The sequence below is a fragment of the Sinohyriopsis cumingii genome, chromosome 2 (assembly GCF_028554795.1).
Source record: "Sinohyriopsis cumingii isolate HCF-2022 chromosome 2, ASM2855479v2, whole genome shotgun sequence".
NCBI lineage: Eukaryota > Metazoa > Mollusca > Bivalvia > Unionida > Unionidae > Sinohyriopsis > Sinohyriopsis cumingii.
Window position 1 is genome coordinate 163,056,103 of NC_142962.1, and position 24,127 is coordinate 163,080,229.

General features: G+C 41.3%; 1 protein-coding gene across 1 annotated transcript in view; it reads left to right on the top strand.

Annotated features, from left to right (window-relative positions):
* The first annotated feature begins 405 nt into the window (after positions 1–405).
* Positions 406–24,127, top strand: part of LOC149806230 (uncharacterized) — a 107,344-nt gene continuing 83,622 nt past the window's right edge. Inside the window, exon 1 of the mRNA XM_089937523.1 lies at positions 406–682. Coding sequence (XP_089793649.1) covers positions 622–682 — 61 coding nt within the window. The 5' untranslated portion in view covers positions 406–621. The remainder of the gene's footprint in view (positions 683–24,127) is intronic.

Sequence of the window (24,127 nt, forward strand, 5' to 3'; positions counted from 1 at the left end):
TATATGAAATTAAACTGAATTGTATATGGAACTGTAAATTTTGTTTTGCTTTTCATTCAAATTAATATATACAAATACATATTGCAATGGACAGTTTTGAATATCACCATTTAGAATTTCTTGAAGAGGCACGTTAAAAACTGACATTAAAGAACTGCAATGCAAAATTACTGATTTTACCTTTGGCAAAATGAACAAAAACGATTTTAGATCCTTTAACTGTACACAGATCGATAAACCTAGGCAGCCACGGAAGTGCCGAATAACAAAAACTAGATATGAGGTAACATCAGCATCCAAATCTCAGTTAGAGCTGATTTAATAAATTTCTAGGGAGCTTTCATTCAAACGACATTATTAGAGAAGCTCCTGATTTATTCCCGGTACTGGTGGAAATAGCGTTGATGTCGTGGCTTAGCAAAGATATGAGTTATTGGAAGTAAGATTCAACAATTGAACAGAATGTGCTGACTGCCACTGTAGTCTCTTCGACTGATATCACTTCGGACTCGGAAGTCACTAAGCAGACGACAGTGGCAGCGGCAGACGACATAGGGTGCAAGCGTCAATTAGGAGGTGCATTACTACAGTGATGTAGCTGATTAGACTAAAACTTACAAAATGGATGTAATGAGTAAATTTCTCATTCTGATGATGAACATTCTTTGCAGTTCAGCAACAAGTATGCCCTCTCTTTCCCTCTCTCTCTGTCTCTCTCTGTCTCCCTCTCTCTCATAGCTTTGAGAAGAAAGAAAAGCAAAATAATCAACTCATATGCAGACTGTGTCACGCTTTTTATTAGATGCATATTGTTTTAAATAATCTGAACCATAAACATAGTCTGAAAAGTCCTTTAGTATGAATAGATAAGTGTTTCCTACTTTTCAAATGAAAGAAGAAAGAAAACGCAGATACATGTCGTGTTCCTAATGATTTGATTTATTTTTCTTTATTCTCTATAATCTGTTGTGGATTTGTACCGAATTTCTCACTCTATAATCTGTTGTAGACTTGTTCCGAATTTTTCACTCTATAATCTTTTGTGGATTTGAATTTCTCACTCTATAATCTATTTTGGATTTGTACCGAATTTCTCACTCTATAATCTATTGTGGACTTGTACCGAATTTCTCACTCTTTAATCTGTTGTGAATTTGTACCGAGTTTCTCACTCTAAGCGTATTATCAGTGAACACAATTAATACGGCATTTTTTAAATGCTGTCGTATGTACCTTTCCTTTTAAATGAAATGCTTTACCACTGATGAAAATTAATGGGGCGTTCATTAAATTATATAGTCTTTCGTTTTCCTTATTCCTGAGATGCTTTATCACAGAATAACAACTAATGGAGTGTTCTTCAAATTCTGTCGTCTTCATAACTGTAATGTGTTGTCAATTAAGATAATTAATGAGGCATTATTTAAAATATGTCTTTACCTTTGTTAATAACTTAAATGCGTTATCTCTGAGTAAAATTAATGGGGCATTATTTAAAATATGTCGTCTTTACTTTTCCTTATAAATGAAAAAACGTTATCACTGAAGAAAATGAATGGGGCATTCATTAAATTGTGTCTTCTTTACATTTCCATAAATTTAACAGAGAAAATATTGAAAGACTGCACAAAGTATAGTTGCTAACAAGCTTTCCGGAATGATAGTATTTTTCGTGATAACGGAAGAAATACAGTTCACTATTGATATTTTAGGACAAGGAAAACAAAACATTGCATATATTTATCTTGCAGATCGTGTCTTCTTGTTCCCTGTTCTAAATTACACCCACGAGCATTAGCCTCTTGAAACAGGGAACCTGTCTTTCAATTCCTTAACACATTTATGCGATCTAGTCTCAATTAAGAATGATGGATGGGATCTGTATCTGCAAAAAAACACACACACACACACACACGCACACACACTTAATATATTTAAGTAAAGAAACTCCAATGAACAACTACCGAACCTCCACATTTAAAACGGAGTAAGCTGTGATAACGTTATGCAACTTTTATTGACGCAAGCTGAATATGAACCAAAAAGCATATTATTCTTATAGTGTCCTTCCTTTACATACGTAAAAATATAATTCCTAGTGTACATACAACTAGAATTCCTAGTGTCCCTAGTATACATACAACTATGCTTCCTAGTGTCCCTAGTTTACGTAAACTATAATTCCTAGTGTTCCTAGTGTACATACAATTATAATTCCTAGTGTCCCTAGTGTATGTACAAGTAGAATTCATAGTGTTCCTAGTATACGTAAAACTATAATTTCTAGTGTCCCTAGTGTACATACAACTAGAATTCCTAGTGTCCCTAGTATACATACAACTATACTTCCTAGTGTCCCTAGTGTACGTAAAACTATAATTCCTAGTGTTCCTAGTGTACGTACAACTATCATTCCTAGTGTCCATAATGTACGTATAACTATAATTCCTAGTGTTCCTAGTATACATACAATTATAATTCCTAGTGTCCCTAGTGTACGTATAACTATAATTCATTGCGTCCCTAGTGTACATACAACTACAATTCCTAGTGTCCCTAGTGTACATAAAACTATAATTCCTAGTGTCCATACTGTACGTACAAATATCATTCCTTGTGTCCATAATGTACGTATAACTATAATTCCTAGTGTCCCTAGTATACATGCAACTAGAATTCCTAGTGTTCCTAGTGTACATAAAACTATAATTCCTAGTGTCCATAATGTACCTACAAGTAGAATTCCTAGTGTTCCTAGTATACGTATAACTATAATTCCTGGTGTCCCTAGTGTACCTACAACTAGACTTCCCAGTGTCACTGTGTACATAAAACTATAATTCCTAGTGTCCATAATGTACGTACAAGTAGAGTTTCTAGTGTCCCTAGTGTACGTACAACTATAATTCCTAGTGTCTATAGTGTACATAAAACTGTAATACATACAGTGTCTGTAGTGTACGTACAACTATAATTCCTATAGTGTCCATAATGTATGTATAATTACAATTCCTGTAGTGTCCTTGACTGTACAGACAACTATAATTCCTACAGTGTCCTTGAGGGTACAGACAACTAATATTCCTATATTGTCTATACTGTAGATACAACTATAATTTCTATAGTGTCACTGAGTTTACATACAGCTATAATTCCAATAGTGTCCATAATGTACATACAACTATAATTCATATAGTGTCATTGACTGTACAGACAACTATAATTCCTATAGTGTCCTTGACTGTACAGACAACTATAATTCCAATAGTGTCCATAATGTACATACAACAATAATTCCTACGGTGTCCATAATGTCCATATAACTATATTTTTTATCTTGTCCTTCGCGTATATATAACTGTAATTCCTACAGTGTCCTTCGCTTGCTATAATTCATATAGTGTCCTTCGTGTCCATATAACTGTAATTTCTACAGTGTCCTTCGTGGACATAAAAGTGTAATTCCGAGTGTCCGCCGTGTACATACAAGTGTAATTCCTACAGTGTCCGCCGTCTACAAGCAAGTGTAATTCATACAGTGTCCGCCTTGCATATACAAGTGTAATTCCTAGTGTCCGCCGTGTACATACAAGTGTATTCCTACAGTGTCCTTCAAGCACATGTAAGTGTATTCCTACAGTGTCCTTCAAGCACATATAAGTGTAATTCCTACAGTGTCCTTCAAGTACATACAAGTGTAATTCCTACAGCGTCCTTCAAGTACATACAAGCATGATTCCTACAGTGTTCTTCAAGTTCATACAAGTATGATCCCTACAGAGTCCTTCAAATACATACAAGTGTAATTCCTACAGTGTCATTTAAGTACATACAAGTGTAATTGCTAGTGTCCTTCAAGTACACACAAGTGTAATTCCTACAGTGTCCTTCAAGTACATACAAGTGTAATTACTACAGTGTGCTTCAAGTACATGCAAATGTAATTCATATAGTGTCCTTCATGTACATACAAGTGTAACTCATACAGAGTCATTCAAGTACATACAAGTGTAATTCCTACAGTGGTAATTCCTACAGTGTCCTTCAAGTGCATACAACTATAATTAACAGTGTCTTTCATGTACATACAACTAGAATTTATACAGTGAACTTCATGTACATACACTTGAAATATCTGATACGTTGCACTGAAAAAGGAATTGACCTGATTAGTTTTAAAACTAAATGTTATTTGTTCCAAGTGATTTAAAACTGGTAATGATGTTTTCTTACCAAGGCTTCAAAATAATACTTCATTGTTATGACATCTAACCTATATATTTCAACTAATTCTTGCTAAAGCAATCACCTCTTTGGTGAAATCCTCCATATCAGTATCTATAAGTACACACACACACACACACACACACACACACACACATTTTGGATGATACCCAATACATGGAAATAGGATTCTATAATGTGGTTATTCATAAATATTTACAAAACCGATAAATTTGGAAACCAATGCTTTCATATTCGATCTCAAACCATATTGGGTCCCTAACAACAGCTTGCTACAGCAATCATAAGGAAGCATAAAAACTTTGTTCTATGTATATTTAGAATATATTTTTTTAATTTCATTACATACTATTGTAACGCAACATTGAATGTTGGACTTTACCTTGTCCAAAACTGAGTTCATTTCTGCTTGACCTGAACTGATCTTTTCTGCAAGCAACTAATCAATAGCTAAAATATTCTTTATGTATATGGGTTTAAAATCAGAATTATTTTTAATAGAAGTAATATATTTATTTGAATCTAGGTCTAGGGTTAGGAATTTCCTAAGTGTACTTTACACAGTCCAGGTTCTCATTTCATAACACTAACTAATAGCTTTATTTTGCAAACATCAGGCTCATTCCAGGTAATAGTGTTTTTAAAAAATGCTAATTGTGACCTGAGGTCAAGTAGAGAACTATATAATCTTGTAACTGAGATGATTTTTCATTCGTGCTTTAAGTTCTAGTACATCAAATTGTATTATATGTGGTGCCCAGTATTATTTCGGAGTGGAATCTATTTTCTTTAAATCATTGAATTTAAGTGATTATTTTCTCTGGAAATACAAAACTGCTATGATAAAATTCTAGGATAGAGACATTACCTGACATTACATTATAGTGAATTTGAACCTGGAATTATTGTACTGTGATCCAACAAAAGACGGTTGGCACATCAACACTATACAAGCTACAACAGACAAATCAACGCCTTCAGCTTTGGAGTTAATTTGGACTTCTACTAAATTTTATTCAGGACTTTGCATTATCAGGACTTGCATTCTGTAATTGTAGGATTATCTGAGATTTTATTCGTAATACCGTAAGTTCCTTTTTATTACAATTTTACTTTGTATTAAAGGGAATTAAATTATTTGGTGAATTTTACAAAGCTTGTTGCTTTTCACTCTTTGCTTTTTTTTTTTTTTTTGTTTTTTTTTATTTTAAGATCACAGACTCGTAACATTTGGAGAATTTAAATAAATTTAGTTTACATAAATTGTCTTCCATTAATTTTCTCATATATTACTATCACGTTCGGTCTTGTGTTACGTCTAGGGTTTAACTTCATGTACCAAGACAATGTAGACCAAATAAGCTTCAAGTTTCCAAAATACAAATTTATTCAAATAAACTATAAAATTAAACAAAATGAAAGAATTAGAAAGACAAAGAGTGTATAAATTCCTAGAATGTAATTTTACTGATTTTAATGTAAATTATTATTTTATGCATGACTTATTTTAATAACATTTTTCTAATGACACTTATATAGCTCATTGCTGATTTTAATGACGCTTACTATTTTATTCCTTCATTGGCACTATTATATTATTTTTAACTGACTTTAATGACATTATATTAATAATTACTGATGTTAATAACGCTTATTATATTATTCTTAACTGACTTTAATGACATTATATTAATAATTACTGTTTTTAATGACGCCTAAATTTGGTATTCGTAACTGACTTTAATGACATTATAATATTCATTACTGATTTTAATGACGCTTATTATATTATTCTTACATTGACACTTATTATATTATTCGTTACTGGCTTTAATGACATTATATTAATAATTACTGATTTTAATGACGCTTATTATATTATTCTTAACTGACTTTAATGACATTATATTAATAAATACTGTTTTTAATGACGCCTAAATTTGGTATTCGTAACTGACTTTAATGGCATTATAGTATTCATTACAGATTTCATTAACACTTATTATTTTATTATTTACTGACTTTACTGACACTCAGATTATTCATTACTGAATTAACGCTGTTGTAAAGTTTCACACAAAATATAGCGTGAGAAGAAAAATCTGCGTGTTTTTAAGTAAAATCTGTACTATCGCCAAGTGTTGAAGAATTTTCTTTCCATTGTTATAGATAATACTGGTATCGCAATATCAAGCTTCCTGCACTCGTTGTAATTAGTACTTTAACCGAAGAAGGTCGGTATTGCCTAGGATATTAACCCAATGATACGTAATGATACCGGGCATAGAGACTTGTAAATGTCCACCATTTTCCACTATTGTCAAAATCACAATGCTAAAATAATTACGTATTTTATCAAATAATACAAGTGCATGGTAAATACTTGTATTGGAATAGTTACACCGCCACACACGTCTGATTCTATCTAAATGCAATATCGCTGATAATCAGTTGTATCATTCAGCATTATTAAAAATAATGGTCTGGAAAGTAATCGGTTTTAATACTGGTTGAATTATTTGCTCGAGAATTATCAATAATACTGATGTATCATTACTGGGGTCACCAACCTCTACTTAATCATAATTGTCAGTTTAAGTCACAAAGTACCTTTTAAAAGCGGCTTTTAAATAATATTCAGGTACCTTGTACCCTCCGGATGCTGAATACAAGATCGGTGGTCTGTCGGGTGTCCGGGGAGGGGAATCACCTCTGGTTGAGGGAAGCATTCGTACTCCTTCGAGGTCGGTCGCCCACCTTTGGTCCCCACTGTGCACTCAGCGTTCACCTGTAGCCTCAAGATGCGCAGCGGCCACATCCCGGAAGACAGCCTCGGTGAGTTAGGCTTTGTCTACCTAGCGTGTCAAGACTGAACGCGGCAGTCTTAGCGGAGGAAGAACCATACGGTCAACGGGCAGAAAGAAAAGTGATGTGGAGAGCAAAGAGCTGGACGAGACACGTAAGACTTTCTGGTCATCCACTGCAATTAACACCGTCTCCGGCCGACTCGACTTTGTCAAGCTGCTGAACATATGCTTTTAGGCGAGAGAGTGAGGTCGACGAACTACCCAAATCTCCACTCAAAGACTTTTGTCATCCACCCGATCATTTCATCACCCATTAAAGTCCTTAGGCGACAGGCTATCGACAAAGAGGCAGCTGTGGGTACACTGGCAGCCGTAACCGCAAATCTGCATGCAGGCGACTCAGACCATTAGGGTCGTTCACCACTGACGCGGAGCTGCAGTGGAGTTCCACAACCCCCTGAGAGACTGATTAGCCGTCTTCAGGAATCCACCGCTCATCTCCTTGGCATGAGGAAGGAGCTAGAAAAGATGCCCTAAAGATTGCCTGCTCTACACCTCCCTAGCCAGATCACCGCTGCTGGCGGGGACCCTACTTCAGCAGTCTAAATACAAAAGAAGAAAATGAGGATAGTTGCTCTCACACCTGGCGCATGGAATGTATGCTCCTTATTGGACAGAGACGATGCTGAAATAACCCAGAGGAGAACCGCCCTAATAGGAAAGGAACTCTCCTGATACAACCTGGACATTGCTGACTTCAGCGAGACCCGGCTTGCAGGAGAAGGCGAACTTTGAGAAAGGGGCTCCGGATACACTTTCTTTATGGAGCGGCCAAGGAAGTGAATAGCCACTCGAGGCTGGTGTCGGCTTTGCAGTGAAGACGGCACTGATTGGCAAATAGGCTGGACCTCCCAAGTGAGTAAACGGCAGACTCACGACCATAAAACTTCCCATCCTGTCTGGAAGAAAGCACCTTATCATCATCATGCTACGCTTCAACCTTGACCAACCCGGATGAAGTGAAGGTCAAGTTCTATGAGGATCTCCACTTCGTCAATGCTGACGTTCCAATGGCTGATAAGCTCGTCATTCGTGGCGACTTCAGTGCAAGAGTAGGCTGTGATAACGTTGACGGGAATGGGGTGCAAGGAAAGTGAACGAGCTTCGCAGCATTAAGCGTAGCCTCATCCAAATTTACAACCCTCAAGACCAGATGTGCTTAGCCAAGGCTATCGTGGTGGGACGAACCTATGCCAACAAAAACGATACGGTAGAATGGAAAAGAGCCTGGGAGAATATTCGAAAATCGGACCGAGCCAAACAACGAAGTGAAGCAGAACTCCTGTTGCAACAAGACGGACTGTCCAAAGACACACCCGTGGCATTCCTGAGATGCAAAAATTGCAAGATGTCCTAGCTCCACGATACACCTTGAAAGTGTACCCTCAAGAAGTGCGCGGGCGTCTGTTGTTTGGAAGGAAAGACTTTAAGGATGGAAAATACATTCATGTCTATTATCACGATGACTATTTCGATACCATTACCAGTATCACCGGATTCCTGGGATATGTTTATTATTGTGAGAAATCTGACCATGGTTATAATAATCGAGAGCAACACAAGCATTGCGGATTGAAATGCTCAGGATGTTTGGCCTCTCCACCCTGTCTGAGCGAAAGACCAGTGCATTCTTCAACTTGTCTGTGCACGCTTGTCAGCCCTACCTGTTACCAACAACATTTGAAGACGCAAGGTTCACAGCAGAAATGTGCTTGTCAACTGCTGAGATTGTGCCCTACGTGTGGACAAGGCCTACGTACCAACAATGCCAAGGCACCCGTATGTTCAGGAAAGAAAAAATGTCACATTTGTCACCACATCGTGGACTTGGAACACCAATGCTACGTGCAAAAATACCAACCCCCACCAGAGAAAGAGGACGGTCACAAGAAGAAAGGCAATTTCATCTTTTTTGATTTCGAATGCATGCAAGAGACCGGTATTCACATTCCTAATTTCTGCGTGGCTCATCGAGCGTGCGAGAAGTGCATTCAGGAACCTATCTTCAGTCATTGCCCTCACTGCAGTAAGATTCCCGGAGGACGTGAAAAAATCTTTCGAGGACCGAACACGTTAGCCGATTTTGCCCAATGGTTCTTAGACCCCGTCGACAAGACGTGGAGCCAAGAGGACATCGAACGTTACGGAGATTGTCATCGTCATGCCACAGTGATGGCTCACAATTTTTCCGGATACGATGGACAGTTTCTTTTGAGATACTATACGGAACAAGGAACCGAACGTCCTAAAGTCACTTTGAACGAAGCCAAACTCATTTTCATGCAAGTGGGACAAGTGCAGTTTAAAGATTCGATGAGTTACTTGGCCATGCCTTTGAGTTGAATGCCTAAAACGTTTGGAATGACAGAAATGGCTAAAGGGTACTTTCCACACTTTTTCAATACGAAAGACAATCAACACGACGTTCTACCCCATTTACCTGAAGCTCACTATTACGACCCCGACAACATGGGTAACGAACAACGAGAAGCTTTCTACGCTTGGTACCAGGCTCATGCCTCCGACCCCTTCGACTTTCAGGAAGAAATGTTAAAGTATTGTCGTTCCGACGTGGACATTTTACGGCGTTGCTGTGGAAAATTTCGAGAACTGTTCATGGAACACGGAGGGGTCGATCCTTTGAAAGAAGCTTGCACCATTGCCAAAGCGTGTTCCTTAGTGTATCGACAAGGATTCATGCCTGAAAACACCGTGGCTGTCATCAGTCCTCAAACGACCCACTATGTCAAACGTCAATACTCGGTCAAAGCCCTACGCTGATTACATTACTTGTGCGACAAGGAAGACAAATGGATTCAGCATGCCCGCAACGGAGGAGGCGAAAAGACCATCGGAACGTATTCGGTCGATGGCTGGGACTTAGAAAACCCAAAGATCGTGTACGAGCTTAACGGTTGCTTATTTCACGGATGTCCCGTCTGTTACCCTGACCGTAGCACTAAAAATCAGTTTTTACAACGAACCATGGAAGACTTGTACCAGGGCACTTGTCAGCGACGCCTAAAGTTAGAACAGCAAGGATACCAAGTGGTGGAAATGTGGGAACACGAGTACGATCACCGTTTGAAAACCGATCCCGAGCTTAAATTACCAGTTCATGGACCCCCTGAACCCGAGGGATAGTTTGTACGGAGGAAGGACCAATGCCACCTGTTTGCTGTACCAAGCCGACGAAGAGAAAGGAGAAGAAATCAAATACTTGGACGTGTGTTCGCTGTATCCCTACGTGTGCAAATATTGTCGCTTTCCTGTAGGGCACCCACAATTGTTGACGGAACACATTGACGTGAAAAACATTCGACAATACGAAGGTCTGATCAAGTGCAAAGTTTTGCTCGATGGTCACCGAATTGTCATTACTTACCCTTAGTGGGACCGAGACATTGAAGTAACTTACCATAATCTGTTCATGGATACTTTACACGAGAACATTCGTGCTTTGCCTGTGGAGTTGAGAGAACGCATTTACCGAGAGCTGGTCAAAATACAAGTCAAACGTAAAGAACAATTGCATCCGTTACGTCACCAAATCTTTAATCACTGGTACCTGAATGCTATAAAAGGACTGATTCAGTTGAAAGTGTTCCATTGGACAGACATTGATCAACAACCCCCTGGTTTTAAAAAGGATTGATTTGTTATTGACGATTCTATCTACTACAATGTAAACGTACTGCATCGAATTCCAGAGGAAGAGTTAACGAATTACCGACATCTTTTACACAATGTCAACTTAGTGAAAGAGGAAACTTCTGAACGAATTGTAATGTGTAAATTAGTGACTAAACGATTTAAATTTGGCACTGAAGTAAAACCATGTCTGTGCAGACGGTACATTTCTTCTGTCAGACAAAAGAGGATTTAGTATGACCTGTTTATGGATACTTTACAAGAGAACATTCGTGCTTTGCCTGTGGAGTTGAGAGAATGCATTTACCGAGAGCTGGGAAAAAAAGATTCGTCAACTTTTAGCTACCCAAGACGTGTATGACGATGTGTGTGTAGCTTGTGACTTACACCCCCATTGGACAGATGTCCGTGCCTGGAAAGAATGGGATTTTGAGGCTTGGACCCAAGAAGTGGCCCAGTATGCACGAGAGTTGTTCAAGGAAAAAAGTTACTTTTCAACCTGTGTTAGTGACGGGGCCAAGAGAACCCGTCACCCAGGACAGGACTGTCGTGGACAGACCTGAAAGACCCTTTCGGGAGGACACTTGTGTGACCTTACCCCCTATAGAACTGGTCAGAACTTTACCCAAAACATGTTGTACAGACACTTGTTTTTATTCCACGTTAATGGTTATCATGTGCCTTTTATCCTTGTACTTAAGTCTTTGGCTTTTATGTATTTTTGTCTTTCGTATTCATGTCTAAAACATTCAATACACGTGTTCTGAAAAAATTATATAAACTCTTGTCTTGTTTGTTTTCGTGTCACAAGTGACATTCCTAACACTATGGCTACCTCTGCTGTCTCTGCTCCCTCTTCCTCTACTGTCAAAGTCATCGACGAACACTTAGATCGTGCCAGTTGGGAGGCTTTGTATCTTCGCCATCCCTTTAACATGCTCATTCCTGGACCTAGCGGTTCAGGCAAAACTGAATTCGTCAAACGTTTGATCGAACATAAACATCATTTGATCGATCGACCACCTCAACGGATCGTGCGGTGTTACAAAGAGTGGCAATCGGCGTACAGCCTCTTGCGAGAAAGTCAAGGCGATTCCATTGTGTTTGTGGAAAGCATTCCTAAAGAAGACGACGGCATCGTCTCTGACTCCCGTCAAACCCATTTGGTCATTTTTGACGACATGTTAGGAGAAGACGAAGAAGAAATTAAACTGTGGTTCACGCGCAAAGGGCATCACCGTAATGCCAGTGTCGTTTACATCACCCAAAATTTGTTTCAACAAAGTAAAGCCCATCGCACCATCAGTCTCAATGCGCATTACGTGGTCTTGTTTAAAAGCCCTCGAGATAAATCGCAAGTGCAAGTCTTAGCCAAACAGTTAGGAACGCCTTGGCTGACTCAGGCGTACGACGATGCCACTCAAACTCCACACGCCTATTTACTCGTCGATTTGAAACCTACGACCCCGATGATTTGCGATTTCGTACCCACTTGTTTCACCACTGGTGCCAAGACGGAGGGCCTGTCCTGTACATGTCTCCGTCCTCGACTTAATTTCACTCCACAAAAAAATCTATAAAAACCTCAGACCCTTTTCGTCTGTCTCACACAACGTCAACATGACGTCCCTTCAGTCGCATCTTCCCGTCAAATTGATTCGTGCCTTGTATGGCATCAGTCGAGAAAAAAATCCACAAATACGAGCTCGTGTCTTAGAAGTTAGTCTCAAAGACGTCTTACGATGGTTCACGGTGACGGCACGTCAATTACTCCAAGGAATCATTCAGATTCCTCATCAAACCAAACGCTTTCTTGATCGAAACAAAGTCGCTTTGACCCAACTGATCGATCAGCGCATCGACACTCAAACCAAAAAACAAATCATTTTGAAACCTGGAGGGAGCGGTACTCTAGGAGGGGTCATCATTCGTTCTCTCTTAAGATGGGATCCTAATGCCCCCAAACTTCTCCCCAAGAAAAAAGTCAAACGAAGCTCCAAGAAGATGAAAAAGACCAGGTCCCCAAGGAGAACTTCTCCAGAGGCGGGACCCTCCTCTTACCAGTCACCACCCCGGAAAAAGAAAAGAAGACTCCAGAAAAAGAAACAGAGAAAAAGTGCCCAGAAAAAGAAAAGTCCACAAAAAACTAGTCGCAAGAGAGGCACTTCGGCCAGGACGCAACCTTACACTCGCAAACCACGACCTGTCACGGCGGTGACTGCGTCTCCGGCAGCCTCACGTTCATCCACTTCTCCGTTGATGACACCAAGAACTGAAGAGTACTTGGAGACGTTGAACACACCAAGAACTTCTCCGTTGATGACCCCAAGAACTTCCCCAGTGGCAGGACCCTCCAATTTAGTGGCAGTGGCTGCTGCTCACAAAGTACCTTCTCCCAAAATCAAAGTCCATGAAAGATCGGGCATGTTACAAAGTTTACTGGATTTGTCCAAGCAAGAACTGGCTCGATTTAGTCCGTTGCGTACCCCTGCACGACGTGTCATGCCTGTCCTGAAGTTGATACGACGTAAAGACATTCAGTGGCGACGCGGTCCAGTATAAAAAAGGCCTGTGACCAAGTCGGGGTATCAATGTTTTTGGTGCTGAAGACTCAAAGATGTCACCCTCCAGAAAACATCCCTCTTCTAAACAGCCCCAAGGAAAGAAAAGAAAAGGACTGCCTCCTCGTTTAGTCAAACATGGGGACATGTTATCTGTCCTGTCCAAAGCTTCTCCACCTCTACTAAAAAAACTCATTCAATCAGCCTCCAAAGAGGTCATCGATACCGTGTGCGAATGCTGTTTGAACGTCTTGAAAGGCACGATCCCTTTGTCCAAACACCAGAAACAATGTTAGGCAAACATCGTCACGTTCTTCGCCAAATGGTTCAAAAGAAAATTCCCATTCGTCAAAAGAAGAAGATGTTGGTACAACGTGGAGGCATTTTACCCCTCTTGTTAGGCCCCTTACTGAAAGGAGTCTTGGGAACCATGTTGGAAGGACTGGTGGGAGCAAGATAAAAGGGCCCTCTGAAGTCCTAACATCTCAGAATCGACCCCTGACAACCCCATGGAAGGACGAAAACTAGCTTTAGTGCCTTACAAACGATGGATGGAATATCATCGTTGGCAAGAACAACGCTCCCCGCACATACCTCCCAATCCCAATTTGAGCGAGATGTCCCAGTTACAACACGAATTGCAGTCCTTGATGGATCGCCAAGATTTGTCCGAAACAGAAAAATCGCAAAAGTACGGTCAACTCTTGCAACGACTGCAACTCTTTCACCAGAAAGCTTTAGACGAAACAGCTCTACCCACTCTGAAAGATTTTAAGACCTTGATGAAAAGTCCGGCACCATCATCACTACTACCACCACCACTACTACCATCCCCAGGGGTCACCAGAGATGCTACCCCACGAAGACCTGAGGAAGAAGAGATGCGAGAAGTGTTTCAAACACCGTCAGCAGCTCCCATTTCAAGTAAGATTGCAGCATCCTTGTTGACCCCGTCCCCCACAACCCAACGAGAAGAAATGAAAGCTTGGGTTAAAAAGATGATGTCCACTCCTCCTTCGACAGAAGTGAAAAAGAAAGAAGGGAAACCAGAAGTGAAAAAAGAAAAGAAGACCAAAGCCATTCCATTGCCACCTCCACCACCACTACCTTCGACTTCTACTCCCGTAGCCCATCGGACACGTACATCCGTTTCTAAACCACCCTTTCGACTCACCCAAAGTAACATCACCGAAGAGTGGGTGACTTATTAACACAAAAACAAACACAAAAAATGGAAAAAGTCTTAGCCAGCATTTACTACGATCCCTCCCATCCTGCAGGTTACGCAGGAGTTCAAAAATTGTATCGTGCTGCCAAAACGCGACTGAAAAGTCTCCGTTTACCTCAAGTGCAACGATGGTTACAAGAACAAGCTACCTACACTTTACACAAACCCATTCGACGCAAGTTTTCCAGAAGTCGCACCCGAGTGGAAGGCATCGATCATCAATGGCAAGCCGATTTAGCCGATGTCTCTCATTTGGCCAGCTACAATCGTGGCTACAAATATTTGTTTTGTGTCATCGACGTCTTTTCCAAATTTGCCTGGGTCGTGCCCTTGACTTCCAAATCCAGCAACGAGTTAGTGCGAGCCCTGCAACGAGTGTTGAAACAAAGCGGTCGTCACCCTCTTCGATGGCAAACGGACAAAGGCACCGAATTTCTGAACCAAGCTTTCCAAAAAGGATTAAAGAAACGTGACATTCATTTTTTTACCACCGAGAATCCCGAAACCAAAGCCAGCATCGTGGAACGTTTTCAACGCACTTTGAAAGAACGCATGTGGAAATATTTTACGCATCACCACACTCTGAAGTACATCGACATCTTACCGCACCTGGTGCAAGCGTACAACCAATCTTACCATCGAAGCATTGGACGTGCCCCGCAAGACGTGACTCCCGACAACGACGTGCTGATGTTTGAGCGCCTGTTTGGTACGTCCCCGACGAGGCCTGTCCCCAAGAAAAGTGGAGAGTTGACCGTAGGAGATTGGGTGCGCATTGGCAAAACCAAACGCACTTTCGACAAAGGTTACTTACCTAACTGGACGACCGAATTGTTTCGTGTCACTGGACGAGTGCATGGCCGTCATCCTGCCGTCTATAAATTGGAAGACATGAACGGAGAAGTGCTCAAAGGAACGTTTTACTTGCCCGAGTTACAACGTGTCACCAAAAAAGAAGACGACGTGTACGACATCGAAAGCATTCTCGAACACAGAACCCGTAAACTGGGCAAACAACGTGTTAAAGAAGTCAAAGTACGTTGGAAAGGATATCCACCCAGTTTTGATTCTTGGATCGACGCTTCGCAAGTCATCGACTATAAAAAGAAATGACTATCATGCCCTTTCACACAGACGCAGCTACGTCGACCACTCCTTCACCCAGTTCTTCTCTGCAAGATTTACAAAAACAACCTTTGTGGGTGTGGTGCGGACAACGTGTGCCTAAAACGCAAATCGTCTTTTTCTGTCAAATCTTTGTGGTGTATTGTGTCATCGGGGCAGCCATCGCCAATTTGAGTTTGCAACAAGGAGACAAACAATTGTGGACCATTTTATTGAGCAGTTGCATCGGTTACCTGCTTCCCAATTCCTCCCTGAATTCTCCTCGAACGGGAACCACGGGAACCTTGTGTCCAACGCCAGTGTCAGTCACCACTCCAACCACAACAACAACCCCATTTTGGGCGGAGACACTCCTCTGACGTCCAGTAACTCCTCGGACAGCCACAGAACTCTGGAATTATGAGTCACCAAAACCAATTTTACTTAACCTTACCTAGTGACAGTTCCATGGAGGTGTTTGCCCACAACACGTTGCGCTGTTACACGGCCAAATTACCTCAGGCCATCCCATTAGATCACGAAGCACATTGGGAAGTGGCTTTGGTGGAAATGATTCACTCTACACAAATCCAAAACATCACTAAAACTCAAAACACTTTTGAGGTCGAAATCCTGAACCAACAATTGCAAGACACCATAAATGAAATGGGGTTTTCAGGCGACATAAAACCAGCCAACAATCCAGCCTTCAGTATCTACACCTTGAAAATTCCGACAGGGTTTTATTTTAGTGGCCAAAATTTGGTGGATACCATTGCTTCGAGGTTCGAGTTCGCCTTTGGCAAAGCCCTGAACAGAATAAAAAAAGTGTCACCCTGGAGTACCATAAAGTGGCTCGTCGCTTACGGATGAAATTTCAGGATACCCAAACGTTGTCCATCAGTTTTAATCGTGACTTGTTTGATATTTTAGGTGGAGACACAAAAATGGCTCCAAATTTTAAACCGAAGATCAACAGCATATGGAATTTTACAAGTTGTTTCGATTCCCGGTAGAACTGATCCAAGGACTGAATTTGATGTTTGTGTATTCCGATGTGGTGGAGTATAACGTTGTGGGACACACCTCAGTGCCGTTACTGCGTGTCATTCCTTTCAAAGTGGATAGTGCCACGACCAGTGACCAGGAAGGTGGGAACACTTATCACGTCCACCGCGAATTTGTACATCCTCACTATTTGCCCGTCAGTAAGTCGTATTTGGACACGGTCAACATTGCTATAAAAGGAGATCTGGGACAAAATGTTCCATTCACCAAAGGAAAAGTCACGGTGAAACTCCATTTTCGAAAACGGTTCTCTCACGATTCGTAAGTCATGTATCCAGTGTACCGAGGGGTTGCTCGACAGCGAGGACACGGTTTAGGAGATATGCTAAAATCGGCCTTTCGTTCGGTGGCCCCAGTCTTAAAACCGATGGTGACACGAGGATTGCACGCCTTGAAAGATGCCGCAGTGACGCAAGTCAAAGAATTTCTCCAAAATGTCATCATCGACAAACAAAACCCTAAAGAAGCCTTCATGAGGGCAGGCAAAAATGTCTTGCTGCAAACGGGCAAAGACCTTTTGGGCCGACGAGAAACACCTATAAATGCCCTGCACACTACCGAGTCAGGCATTCAGCAAGGACAAGGCAGAAAGAGACGACGAAGAAAACACCCTTTCACCAGACTTCACACGTCTAAAGCTAGAAAGACAAAGAAAAGAAGAACCGTTCGAGACTTAGACGTTTTCGATTATTGAGAAAGAAAAAAAATGATGCACCGAGAGTCTTGCGTCTGTTCCAAGTCGGAACTGGATCTGTTTGCCATGCCACCTACCATGATGACGATGCAAGAATCCCAATGGGTGGAATTTCACCCCGTCTCCTCATTGACAGATTCCGCTCCCATCAAGTTTGAAATCAAAGGACAGCCCGAAAATTACATCGATCTGAATAGCAGTTACTTGTACCTGAAAGTCAAAGTACTAGATAAGACTGGAGGTCCTATAGACGATGAAGCAGTAGCTCCCGTCAACAATTTCATGCATTCCTTGTTCAGTGGAGTGGACTTGTACTTGAATAACAAACTAGTCAGTAGCAGCATGGATACTTACCCTTATCGCGCCTACCTGGAAAATCTGTTGACGTACGGAATAGACGCCAAGAACACTCATCTCAATGCCTGTGTGGTATGGGAACCTGACGATGCAGACCAGTTTGAAATATTGGAAACTGATACAAAGAAAGACTACAATGAGGGATTTGTAGAACGAAGAAAAAGAATCATGGGAGTCGACACAAGTTTAGAACTGATGGATCGTTTGCATTTGGACATGTGGTTGCAAGAGAAATATTTGCTGAATGGAGTGGATGTCCGCCTGAGACTGAATCGTAGCAGTAGCGCTTTCCATTTAATGGCTGGTGCTGACGATTACAAAACCAAATCCAAGAAGCCAGACTCTACGTACGCCGTGTGAAAGTGTTACCTAAAGTGGGAAACGACATCAGTCAGACGTTGAGCAGAACGACCGCCAAGTATCCCATACGACGCGTGGAAGTGAAAACCTTTACCATTCCCAAGGGACAGCGATCCATGATCGAAGATCATCTGTTCCAAGGACAACTACCCAAACGTTTAATCGTTGGTATCGTTAGTAATGAAGCCTTCAACGGAGCACCCAATAAAAATCCTTTCTTCTTTCAACCCTTTGGCGTGTCCAAGATCGAAGTCAGTCGCGATGGCAAAACCTTGTGTACCCGACCTTTCGAACCTGACTTTACCAAGAAGAATTACTTGAGATCGTACTTGTCCTTGTACGAAGCCACCGGTCAGTTAGGAACCAACACCAGTCACGGTATTACGTACAACGATTATGCAGGAGGCTACGCTTTGTGGGCTTATGATTTCACTCCAGACCAAGGCAGCGACGAGGGACATTTCCACCGTATAAAATCCGGCCAGATTCGAGTAGAAATTCAGTTTGCAAACCGAATCCCTGATGAAACGGTGAACGTCATTCTGTATGCAGAATTTGATAATACCATAGAAATCAACATTTTGAGAGAAGTCATTCTAGATTATTAGAAGCTATGGAAGACTGTTATCCCTCTTTACCTAGTGGAGAAACTTTGGACATGGAATGTGAGGAGACTGTGGAAGAAGAAGTTATCATGATGAAGTCAAGATGGCCAGAACAAGAAGCGCATTTAGTCTCCTGTTTTGCCAAACACTTGGTCAAAAAAATGACGGAATTGATCAAGAAAGATTGCTATGGATGTCAAAACGATCATCCCAGTCAAATTCAACACGATAAATGCCTGATGTTGAGTCAAGAAGAAAAATTGGATGAGTATCTGGACGAAGCTTGGAGTCTCATCTCGGACGAAGTCGTGTTGCATCAGTGGTATAAAGACTTGCGTGAACATTCTTGTCCACCATTAACCACTCAAGAGATCCATCGTATCGAAGCTCTCCTGAATCAGAGTGAGGAGACGAAGCGAAGAAACGGTTATTTGTCAGACATTTTCAAGCAAAAAGTCAGGATCGAATTGATGACTTATTATTACCTGTGAAGAAGAAAACACACAAATCAATGGATACCTGGGAACTTTATTACCTTTTGAACCACAATTCTTACACGGCTTCTTGGAATCCTGTCGTCTGTGCTAAAGATGAACTCCCTCATCGCAAACCTCAAGACCATCAAGCTTATGTGATCAACACGGACGACAGTCATCTCCCGTGAACCCACTGGGTAGCCGTCTACTTTCCTCAAGAAGGATGTGTGGAATATTTTGATTCGTACGGATTGCCCCTTTGGAAGACGATATCATTGACTTTATGAGAAGAAATGCTCAGACTACCCGATTCAATAATGTGAAATTACAAGGCACAGATTCCTTGGTGTGTGGACAGTACTGTGTGTATTTTCTGCATCATCGCAGCCTGGGCTATTCCTTAGAACATTTAGTGACTCATTTTGATCCTCGTTCTTCTTCAAGAAACTATGTGAAAGTAGATCGATAGTTTTGTGACCATTATTTTTATCTTTTGTCTCTAGCTAGGAAACGTAGTGTCCATCAATGGCCTAATGACTTCCAACAATGGAAATCACAATTTCATTCACAACGTTGCCAACCCTGTCCAAATAATGCGTAAATTGAAAAAATGTTTGATGTTATATTGTTGGATTATTGTTAAAAATGTTAGAGTTGTTTGTTAGTGTTAAGTGATTTTGAATAAAAAATGTCGTGTTTTGAAAAAAAATGCCTTTGTCTTTTGTTTGGCTATAATAATGTTGATTCATGCTCTTTGACTTCTTACTATCCCTCTCACGACACTCATTGAACGATGCGGCTCGAAAACCGTAGAGGGATGTTTTCCTTCACGTCCGCGCTTTGACTTTAAGAACCGGGGTAGTTTCCAGTCTAACCATCCATTGTCGACTCATCCTCCTACGAAGATGTGCTCCAAACTAGCTAAGCTAAACGAAGCCTACGTGAATTTGCATAGGGTCAGACACAGTCTGATACCGAAGCCAGAAGAGATAGAGAATGTGAGAATGTTAAAAGTCACTGAAGACCTGATAGAAGAGCTCTTCAAAGAAGAAGTGAACAGGGAGAAAGAAGAATGGACAGAGAAGTACAGACTTCAGAGACAGCAGCAACAGCAACAACAACAACAACAGCAGCAGCAGCAGCAGCAACCTGAACCTGACAGAGGCTTTGTCGATTGTCGTATCGACACCAAAGAGTTCTTCTTCTCTTTCCGAAGAAGCAGACCTATCGTCAGAAAGTCTATCCTCAGAGGACGTCGCATTCTTAGAAACTAAAAGATTGCCATAGCAAACAAAAAACAGCCCTTTTCAGGGCTACCCAATACTCTAGAAAAGAAATAACAATCGATTTGCCAATGTGTGTAGGTAGAGTAGTGTGAATATAAACACTAACTCTTTTTTATAGTGTGAGTGTATGTGTTTGTGTATATGATTGTGTGTTTGTAAGTGCTCAAGTACGTTTGTGTGCATAGTAGATTAAGATCATGTTTTTTTGCTGTTTGACGTGTGGGGAGAGTAGATTTGGGGTTTGATTGCTTTGCGTATGTGGATAGTATATTGAAGTGATTAATGAAAATTTTTAAATTAGTAATGGGCAGTGTAAAAAAGTGAGTGAGTGTTTCTTTTAGGTCCGCGCGTTGTTTGGTCATGATCTAGGTAAGATCAATTTTGTTTTAGGGGGATGTTTTCCATCACGTCCGCGCTTTCACTATAAATTGAAACTCGCTGGGCAGTCTAGCTATCCTGTTCATTCGTTAACAAGACAATGAATACCAGAATAAGCAAACTTCTTGAACTCCAGATACATCTGGACTATGTCAGGCGCCTGTTAAATGAACTGGCCGCGGAGGCCATAGTAGAAGAGGAAAGAATAAAGAAGGAAGAGGAGGAGAGAAGACAGAGGGAAGAGGGGGAAAAGAAAATAGGAGAGAGGATGGCTTACAAGATACCAGAGACAGAGGATTGGGGTGCTGAAGCCAATCATCCTCCCTCTGCGCTTTCAAGAAAAAAAGTAAAAGGAGACTGGGGAATAAGATGTGTGTGTGGTGCCAGGCCTGGAAGGTGCTATCATTAACCAGGTGTCACTGGAGTTCAAAAACAAACAGCCCTTTTCAGGGCTACCCAATACTCTAGAAAAGAATTAACAATCGATTTGCCAATGTGTGTATGTAGAGTAGTGTGAATATAAACACTGACTCTTTTCATAGTGTGAGTGTATAAGTTAATGTATATGATTGTGTGTTAATAAGGGCTAGCATAGGTTAGTGTGAATAATAGATTAGGGTTTCATTTTAATGCTTTGCGTGTGTGGATAGTAGATTCGGGGTTTGAATAGGATTTGATTTTGATGCTTGGTTTGTGTGAATGGTAGATTTTGGTTAGTTTATTGCTGCTTCACGTATGTGGATAGTAGATCATATGAAATGAGAAAAGTAGGGGATGTTTTCTTTCACGTTCGCGCGTTGTTTGGTCATGATCTAGGTAATATCAATTTTATGTCTTGGGGATGTTTTCCATCACGTCCGCGCTTTCACTATAAAAGCCCACAGTATTCGTCGTTCAAACCATTCTACAAAGAATTAAAAAAGAAGATGGCTTCGAACCAGCTTGATAAAATGAAAACATTGCAAGACGTCCTGGACAATTTGGGTATGATGGAGCAATTGTTAGTGAGGTTAAACGAGGATCACTATTCTTATAGCCCACATCGAGTGAAGATGGAGATTAACAACTTAAGAAAAGTAAAGGAAATGATAAGTGCTGTGATGAAAGAAATAAAGGAGGAGAAGGAGGATGAAGAGGAAAGGATAAGGATAAGAGAATGGAATGAAAAAATTGAAAAAGAAGAAGAAAATGAGAAGAGGAAGAAAGAAGAGGAGGAGAAGAAGAAAGAAGAGAAAAAAAGGAAGAAAAGAAAGAAAAGAAGAGAAAGATTGTAGGACAGACAATAAGAAGTTGGTGGAGAAATATAAGAAATTAGAAGAAGAAGAAACCCAAAGGTCCTTTTCAGGGCCACTCATAGGTCTCGAAAAGAGATTGACTTTCCATTGTCTACCCCTTTTTTTAAAATTTTTTTTAAAAAAAATCCCATGTTAAATTCCCCTTGTCCCTAAACAAACCCAAACTCTATTCCCCATGTTAAATTCCCCTTGTCCCTAAACAAACCCAAACTCTATTCCCCATGTTAAATTCCCTTGTCCCTATAGTGACCCTGCAATTTTCTCCATGTTAAATTTACATAGTCCCTATAGTGACCGGGGGGGGGGGGGGTCTGTAATGCTAATTCCCATTGTCCCTATAATGCCACCTTTCACTACTGACCAATCAGTCGCTGGAGAGAAACACCGCCTCCACAAAACCTAACTCAACAACCCCAAGTCCACCTCCAGGAAAGATGTGTACAGAAATAAGCGCGGAACTGTACAGCAGAAACTGCGTCAGATGTGAGACACATGGCCAAGGAACAAAGGGATGATACGCAGACAGCCATGACATGAAGAACTTCTACAACGCCCTAAAAGAAGTGTATGGACCTAGATCGTCTAAATCTCCCACCCCCACCCACCCCCCACCCCTTCTCAGCGCAGACAGGAACACACTAATTACTGACAAAGAGAAGTTTCTTCAACGTTTGGCTGAACACTTTGAAGCGTCCTGAATCGTCCTTCATCCATCCACGTTGAAGCCATCAGTCGCCTCCCCCAATTACCCATCAACGAAGCACTGGACGACCACCCAACCTTACTCGAGACACATAAAGCGATACGTCTGTTTTCCAGTGGCAAAGCCCCTGGTTCAGACTCCATCCATCTGAAGTTACAAGGAAGGGGAACAGCCCTGATAGAAAGGCTCCATCAACTGTTGTTACTGATGTGGCAGCAAGAGACGATCTCCAGGAATTCAAAGAAGCTTCCATAATCCACCTGTATAGGCGCAATAAGAACCGCCAGGATTGCGACAAACACCAAGGTATATTCTTGCTGTTAATCGCAGGAAAGATACTCGCCAGAATCCTGCTTAACTGCCTCACTACGCACATTGACCAGGAACTCCTGCCAGAAAGCCAGAGTGGATTCTGAAAGAATGTGGGACCATCGACATGGTGTTTGCTGAAATATCAAGACCTCTTCTCCATCTACGTCGACCTGACAAATGCCTTTGATACCGTCCGCAGAGGTTTGTGGAAGGTAATGGCCAAATACGGATGCCCGAGAAAATTTATTTCCATGATGGCATGCAGGCACAAGTCCAGGACAATGGAGATACATCTGAACCAATCCCAGTAACCAATGGCGTCAAGGTGTTCTGGCACCGACATTGTTCAGTCTATTGTTCTCCGCCATGTTGACTAATGCTTTCAGAGATGGAGACGTTGGAGTCGGCATCAGGTACTGTTCAACCCCAGTAGGCTTTAGGCGAAAACCAAGTTTATAACAGACACCATCATGGAATTCTTATTTGCTGATGACTGCGCACTCAGCGCTTGCTCAGAAACCGACCTGAAATGCAGCTTTGACAAGCTCTCCACCTCCTGCACAAGCTTTCGTCTCACCATCAGTACCAAGATGACGGAAGTCCTGCATCAGCCGACCCCTGGAAAGCTCTATGCTGAGCCCAACATCACCGTCAAAGGCCAAAAATTCAACGTAGTAAACAGCTTCACCTACGTTGGCAGCACACTGTCACAGAGCGTCACTATTGACTAGTGAAACTGATCATTGCCAGAGCCAGCTCAACTTCTGGGATAGAAGAAGCATCAGCAGAATGTATGTCAACTTCTGGGATAGAATAAGCATCAGTATCCAGACCAAACTAAAGGTCTACAGGGCAGTTGTGCTCCCCACACACCTTTTCGCATACAGTGTATCAACGACACGCCAAGAAGCTGAACCACCTGAACACCACAAGTCTC